The sequence below is a fragment of the Aegilops tauschii genome, chromosome 6 (assembly GCF_002575655.3).
Source record: "Aegilops tauschii subsp. strangulata cultivar AL8/78 chromosome 6, Aet v6.0, whole genome shotgun sequence".
In the NCBI taxonomy this organism is placed as follows: Eukaryota; Viridiplantae; Streptophyta; class Magnoliopsida; order Poales; family Poaceae; genus Aegilops; species Aegilops tauschii.
Genome location: NC_053040.3, coordinates 10034704 through 10042551, shown reverse-complemented (window position 1 = coordinate 10042551; position 7848 = coordinate 10034704). Strand labels below are relative to the sequence as shown.

At 46.0% G+C, this 7848-nt stretch overlaps 1 protein-coding gene across 1 annotated transcript; it reads left to right on the top strand.

The window, feature by feature from the left end:
• Positions 1–4726: 4726 nt before the first annotated feature.
• On the top strand, positions 4727–6981 carry LOC109752396 (indole-2-monooxygenase-like). Its single transcript, XM_073500806.1, has 4 exons — positions 4727–5216; positions 5276–5397; positions 5737–6174; positions 6274–6981. Exons 1-4 carry the CDS (start codon positions 4832–4834, stop codon positions 6898–6900), a joined length of 1572 nt encoding a protein of 523 aa, XP_073356907.1. The 5' UTR covers positions 4727–4831; the 3' UTR covers positions 6901–6981.
• Positions 6982–7848: the final 867 nt, after the last annotated feature.

Below are 7848 nucleotides of genomic sequence, written 5' to 3'. Positions count from 1 at the left end.
ATTAATCAAGTCTCATGCTCTTAAGAAGATGGCAGGCCTATTCAGGAGGTGGAAGAATGAGCTGAAAACGTTTGTCAACAAAGAAGAGACACCAGAATTCGTCGGCCTGTATGAGAAGATCAGAGATCACTGGCCCGCATTTGTGGCCCACAAGACATCGGAAAAGAGTAAGAAGATGTCAGCGACAAACAAGAAGAATGCTGCGAAGAAGAAGCTTCACCATCGCACGGGGTCAGGTGGCTACCTCAAAGCCCGGCCTAAGTGGGCCAAGTCTGAGAGGGATCTGCTTGATAAAGGGATCGAACCAGAGACAATGAACTGGCCAGACCGTTGCCGGACTTGGTTCTTCGGGGTTGGCGGAACCTTGGACCCTGTATCAGGGAGGTGTCGTTGGACGGACGAGCAACTTGCAATACCCGTCAAGAAGCTTAAGCACTATATCGATGCAGCGCAGCAAGGGACGTTCGTTCCAGACAGAGAGAACGACGAGCTCACAATGGCCCTCGGGAATCCTGAGCACCCTGGACGGACACGAGGCACGCCAGGCTCCGTTCCGTGGAAGGCTGATTTTCCGGACGCGGGCGGTTACAAAACCCAGGAGAGGAGGAAAAAAGTGGAGCAGATCCAAATTCAGAAGCTGCACGAAAGGGTTCAAGCGCTAGAGGAACGAGACGGCAATCGAGATGCCGAAACTGCCCCCGAAGCTACACCGCCATCTCAGCGGAGAAGCAGCGTGGCTTCCACCGAGCTGCTTCAGCTGGAGCATGCGGCTCCTGCTAGCTACCCCGTGGATGCTATCACGGAGTCTCAACATTGCCACCTTATGGCGGAATGGCAGAACTTCAAAGTCAAGGCGGCTGTTGGCTCTGTTTTACCTACTGAACCCGGCGCAACCTACCACTGCCGGCCGATTCCAGAAGGATATGCTAGGGTGATGGTGGATGAAATAACAGAGGGATTGGAGGACCTCCAGCTTGACCACCCTACCGGTGAAGGGGAGACTCGGCTGGGTTTAGCTCTGAAGACTCCGTGCCTATGGCGGAAGGAGCTCATCAAGCTTCCGAACTGGACGGCTCCGGCGAGTAAGGGCACTCCGCCTCCTCCTCCGCCTCCTCCTCCGGCGAGTGATCAGGGCACTCAGCCTCCTTCTCCGGCGTGTGGCGGCACTCCGCCTCCTTCTCCGCCAGCGCCGGCGCGCCAGAGCAGCCAGCCTCCTCCTTCTCCACCTCGTCAGCAAGGGCGGAAGAGACCCGCCGCCGCTGCGGCTGCTCCGGCGCGTCGTAGTCCTTCTCCTCCGCCTCGTAAGCAAGGAAAGAAGACAGCCGCAGCCGCTCCGTCTGCTCTGCCGGCGTCTAGCAGTACAGCTGCCAGAGGCGGGAGGCAATACAGATTCGGTCCTTCTCTGAAGACTCCAGAGAAGTTACCATACGAGAGGACCGAGGAGGAGAACGCGAAGATCGTGCGAGCCGAAGTGAAGAACTTCTTTGAAGGGGTGAAAGCAAAGAAACATCCACCTCCGGAGGAGAAGGTAGATCCGGTGAAAGCAAAGCGCACTCTGGCTGCCCTGACAAAACCACCAAAGTCTCCGCCGAGAGGCAACTATGAGCGCGTTCTTGCAAAGACATATGCCGAAGCGGAGCGGCCGGGAAGTACTGTCAATGATAAAAGGATGAAAGAACGGCGAGCTGGGAAAAAAATTGCCCAGCTCGGCGAACAAGCGAACCAATCGTGCCCCCCGCTCAAGGTGTCAAAAGACATCGTCGCTAATGATCCGAGTATGGTGCCCGGTTATAGCAATCTTGGAGATTACCTGCCCGACGATGTACATTATGAAATCATGGAGGTGGACGAACACAAATACCATTACGGGAAGCCTCTCGTCAAAGATGAAAGATCTCTAAGCACGATGATGCGAAGACTACATGATTGGTACATGAAAACCTGCAGAGAGTCTGATGGGATGGATACTTTGACGCTGAGAGTTAAACCGGAGCATGACCTCGTTGGAATTGATCTGCTGAGTGTTCCATTTGAGGATTTCTTCCAGTTTTACAATCAAAAGGCCCTCGATAAAACAACGATCACTTGCTACTGTCTGTAAGTAGTACTACTTATGTCATTAAGTCTCTCTATATAGGTCAGCTCTTTCATTGCATGTATTTATACTTATCCTCACTATATTATGCAGATTAAAGATCGCCGAATTGAAGAAAAAACAAATCGATGATATTGGGTTCATTAACACAAATCTCATAGATGCATATACGGTTGAAAAACATCCCAAAGAAGCCGAGGCCAACTTGCTACAATCGTTGGTATTAAATCAAAACAAAGATATAATACTCTTTCCTTACAACTTCAAGTGAGTGTTACTGTCTTGTGCATATTCGGTTTCCCTTATTAGTCCAGGTTATGGTAATGTAATTGATGACTTATGCATGCATGCGCAGCTTCCACTATATTCTCCTAGAGATTAAGCTTGAGCAGGGAGTAGTAACCGTCTTAGACTCGAGACAAAAAGATCCCCAGGACTATGCGAACATGACTCAAATGCTCGAGAAGTAAGTTAAATCGATCATTATCCACCATATCAGCAACTTTGTTCATTTCCAGATATCAAGTAATTGTTTTCTTTGTCTGGCAGGGTTTGGAGAAAATTCACCTCAAAAGCTCCGGGACTGCCGAAGAAGCTGCAATTTAATCACCCGAAAGTAAGTACTATAGTAGCATGTTCCGCGCATCTCCTAGTGATTCAAGCGCTAGTTTCATCAATACCATTTAGCATGCTTGCTTATCAGTTTGATTGACCTCTATTTCTTGTAAAGTGGTTGTGGCAGGAACCCGGGAATAATTACTGTGGATACTACGTTTGCGAGTCCATCCGCTACACGACCTGTGAGCGGGGCTACACTGAAAAACAATATGAAGTGCGTAAGCAATAATATTCACAATTTTATTTTATTACCATCATTTGTGCTGAGTTTCATTTATTCATATATATATGTATTGACCCCCTTCTTCAAATTAGATGTTTCGGAAGCGGGATGAACTCCTAGCACCAGATCGTATGCGAGCAATTCAAGAGGAATTGGCGGCATTCTTCCTTGACCACGTGATCGCTGAAAACGGAGAATACTATGTGGACCCTGTGTTCCTACAATTTACTTAGGAGATTGTATTGTAAGAGATAATTATTGTATATATGTAGCCGGTAGTGTCGGATAGATATACGAGAACTTGTTGTTCGACCAATATCTCGGAGAAGGAGAGGTGGTCGATATCACTTCTCTCTGTATGCATATGTTCATGACGATCTTCTGTTTCCTTCATTTGATTACTAGCTAGCGTGTCTACTCCTCTCCATACGTATATAGTACGTAGCGTCGACCAAGCACGGAGATAAGAGAGGACACTTCTCTCTATTAATTAGCTAGCTAACACAATATATGAAACACCTAAATTAACCCCCCAAAACCCCTAAACCACCCCCTTTCAAAAAAAAAACCTCGGCTCCTGCCAGCTGCTGGCGCGTGGATGCCTATTGGTCCCGGTTGGTGACACCAACCGGGACAAAAGGCCATGCCTATTGGTCCCGGTTGGTGGCACCAACCGGGACCAAATGCCCTCCTGCCTGGGCTCCCCGCACCGGCCACGTGGACGGCCTTTAGTTCCGGTTCGTGTAAGAACCGGGACTAAAGGGCTAGGGCATTAGTAACGACCCTTTAGTCCCGGCTCCAGAACCGGGACTAAAGGCCCTTATGAACCGGGGTAAAAGCCCCTTTTCCTACTAGTGAAGCTTGTAATTTGGAGCTGGCCAACTTTGCCACCTGGATGAGCTAGCAGGTAGCTGATAGGAACTTAACGCCTTCTTCTGGTACCGATCAAATTTTATCAAATTGTTTGAGAATATGGCCTCCTCCCCTGCCAAAGGTTGTCCTCGTAGAGCATGCGGTGTCGAAAGGTCTATGGTTTGCTTTAGTTTTGGAGTAGCTAGTATGTTATGAATTGTTTCTTAATATAACGACGGCCTTGGTGAGCTAATTAATCAGCTTGTAGGGACAAAGGTGCGTGCTCATTGCTAATAGGCTCTTTCTTGTGGCTTCATTTGTTTTGGGGGCACCTAAGACATGGAAAGAAGGAAGCTCAAAAGTACAGACTTGGTTAACTAGGTTATTTTGTAAACTTGATTTCTCCACACGTATGTTAAGCATCCGATATTTTGTGATTCCGTCCAGGCATTCAATCAATGATAGACCATCTGATGTGACGTGGCATGTGCAATATATAAATTGAACTTCTCTGCAACACACAAGGAGGGAATCAACTCCAAACCGATTTCACGAACCAACCGTGGTTGAATGGTTAGAAAGACAGTGGTATCTCCAACCCACCAAAGTTTAAGTTTTAGACTTGACATTGGTGCTCGTATTTTTCTGGATCTATTTCATACTTTTTGGCGATGTCCGTTCAGTGGGAGAAGATATTCCCGTCCACTACGACATGCTTATGTGACACTTCGTCTATCTCAAAATGCTATGTCAGCTCAATCTCTCGAAGATGCTCATAGGGGTAGGGGTGCTTGCGTATATTAATGAGTGCATCTTCGTGTATGTGAACGACTTTGATTGTACTATGCTAAAAAAAACTCCAAACTGATTTCCACTAGAGAAATCATCACAGAGGACAACAGAAATGATACTTTGGGAATTCTCAAGAAATAGTGAAATACTATAAATAGTAGTAGCACCTGGGCTATAAATTACTAGGAAAATAGAACACTAAGCCATCGCACTAGAAAGTTTGCTCAATACATCAAACAAGCTAGTTAGCCATGGCTCAAGTTCTTCACAGCCCCCATGAGCATGCGTCTCCCCAAGTCCTTGTGTTCATCGTATGCCCTCTTGTCCTCCTCCTCATCGTTCGGTTTGCCACATCCACAACAACCACAAGGAGAGCAGACAAGCTGCTCGACCGACTCCCATCGCCTCCCAACAAGCTCCCTCTCATCGGCCACCTCCACCTCGTCGGCTCACTGCCCCACATTTCCCTCCGCAATCTCGCCGAGAAGCATGGCCCCGATGTCATGCTTCTACGCCTTGGCGCCATCCCCAGCCTCGTTGTGTCATCCGCTCGTGCAGCCATGGCAGTTCTTCGCACGCACGACCATGTGTTTGCGTCCCGGGTGCAGTCCGCCATGACTGACATCCTCTACTATGGATCAACTTTTTTTGGAAAAGGGGGGACTCCCCGGCCTCTGCATCAGGAAGATGCATACGGCCAACTGATATGGGCTTCTCCCCATATGGGGATTACTGGCGCCAGATTAGAAAGATCACAGCAACACATCTTCTCAGTTCCAAGAAAGTTGGTTCCTACCGTCTCGCCCGTGAAAACGAGGTAATTGGTTTATGAGTACTAGTTTCTGCAATATGTCACTAAGAACAAGATTTTTCTATCAATATGGACAGAATTTTTTTATATCATGAAAGTCTTTTTTTTCAAGACAAACTAATAACGAGTTTTGAATATATTAATGGTCAAACATAGAGAAGAAGTTTGACTCCGCGGTTGATATATTGTCGACTAGAGAGGCTACTACTAACAAACCTTGTTGTGGTTAGTGGTTACTGAGCTCCAAGTAGCGTTGACTTTGTTTTTCTGTATGAAAATTTGCAATTCATGGTATACGTTGATCCCTATTGATCATCCACTCATCCATGGCTGAATGATCGACAGGTACAAGACGCTATGGCGAGGATCCGCGCGGCAGCCGCCAGGAGCACTGCAGTGGACCTTAGTAAGCTGCTTAGCTCCTTCACCACTGATATTGTTTGCCATGCTGTGTCGGGCAAGTCCTTCAGAGGCGGCGGTCGAAACGAGTTGTTCCGCGAGCTGGTAGAGACTAGCTCGAAGCTCATAGGTGGGTTCAACCTGGAGGACTACTTCCCCAAGTTGGCAAGGCTGGACGTGGTAAGGAGGATGGTGTGTGCTAGGGCGGAGAGAATAAAGAAGAAATGGGATGACTTGCTTGATGAGATCATCAACGACCACGCCAAGAACACGATGTTGGACCATGAAATCAACCAAGACAGAGAGACAGATTTCATCGATGTGTTGCTATCCATTCAACAAGAGTACAACCTCACGAGAGAAAACGTCAAGGCCGTGTTGGTGGTATGCATATCATACTAAATAACAGCATATTTAGATACATATAAATTAAACATAACTAATATACTGACATGTAAAATATGGTGATCTCTATTTTCGCAGGACATGTTCATAGGTGGGACAGACACATCATTCATAGTGTTGGATTGTGCAATGGCTGAGCTAATCCAAAATCCAGAGGTGATGACCAAGCTCCAAGCTGAGGTGAGGAGCGTAGCAGAGGGGAAGGAAATGGTTACAGAAGAGGATCTGAATGGCATGATCTACCTGAAGGGTGTTATCAAAGAGACTCTCCGGCTACACAGTCCTGTGCCGCTATTCCTGCCCCACCTCTCCATGGCCGACTGCGACATAGAGGGATACACCATACCATCTGGTACCCGTGTGATCATCAATGGATGGGCTCTAGCAAGGGACCCTGCCTACTGGGAGAGCGCAGAGGAGTTCATGCCCGAGCGCTTCATGGAAAATGTTGGAAGCACCATGATTCATGACTTCAAGGGAAGCAATTTTCATTATTTGCCTTTTGGCACTGGGCGAAGGGTGTGCCCAGGTATGAACTTTGGAATGGCCACTGTTGAGATAATGTTGGCAAACCTCATGTACCACTTCAACTGGGATCTACCTGCAGCAACAGTAAAAATCAATATGACAGAGTCCTTCGGCGTCACAATGGGTCGCAAGGAAAATCTCATTCTTGTCCCTGCACTTGCGCAAAAACAAGTTTAATCGGGATCATGCTATATAAGACTGCAGTGTCCGTTGGATGTATGCTTGATTACCTACTTGTCAGATTGCAATCACTATTGTTGTATGCATAGATATTGTGCCTTTGTGGTAAGCATTCTCACTCGCAAAAAAAAAGTTGTAAGCATTAACATATGGGTTTGAGAGTGCACTATGATATATTGAAATAATGGTCGGAAAAGGCCGAGGAAAAAGTTGTTTACACGATCCCGTCACTGGCATGCAATCGTCGCTGAGATGGACCTGGAGCTGCTTGTTGTTGCACTAATAGCAATTAATCTCTCCAAGTTCCCAGCAGCGCTGAGTTGTTTTACATTATTTGTGTGGCTTGCAGGGTACAGTTTTGATTTTTGCAGTTGTAAGTATTTCATGTAATGAGAGCCAAAAAAGACCAAAAACATATTGCTATTTTTTTCTTTTTACTTTACTCTCTTACGAAAAATATAATATGAAATAAAATTACGGGAAAAAATTAGGAGTCTAAAACATTAAGGACTGGCTCAGTAGTTTCTGTTTGCTATATTGTGCACATCTTAGAAGAATACTATGTAAGTTGCCTGAAATTTAAACTTGGGTAAGTAAATTTTTTAACCGTTGATTCTTTTGTCAAGATTTGTGCTGTTTTTTTCCTTTTGTCAATTTTCAGGGCTTCCGGGGCTGAAGATATTTCTATTGGGCTTGAAACCCGTTACTCATTGCCAATTTTATTTCTATTTGTATTAGTTTTTCTTTCGTTTATGTTTTCTTCTCCGTTCGGTTTTATTTTTCTATGTTGATATTTTTGGGATGTTGAGTGTGTGTGAATATATACACACAAGTACTATACAATAGGAGTACGTGTGTAAATTATACTAGTGTGTGAAAATTCAATATTATATGCTTATTCTTCGCATATAACAAAAGGTACAATTTCAATGTAAAGCTGTGTGC

What these genes read in the sequence shown, in the direction of transcription:
- LOC109752396 (XM_073500806.1), top strand. Translation starts at nt 4,832, where the DNA reads ATGGCTCAAGTTCTTCACAGCCCCCATGAGCATGCGTCTCCCCAAGTC. An exon ending in GACTGACATCCTCTACTATG is followed by an intron (nt 5,217 to 5,275) that starts GATCAACTTTTT and finishes GAAGATGCATAC; the next exon opens with GGCCAACTGATATGGGCTTC. An exon ending in ACGTCAAGGCCGTGTTGGTG is followed by an intron (nt 6,175 to 6,273) that starts GTATGCATATCA and finishes CTATTTTCGCAG; the next exon opens with GACATGTTCATAGGTGGGAC.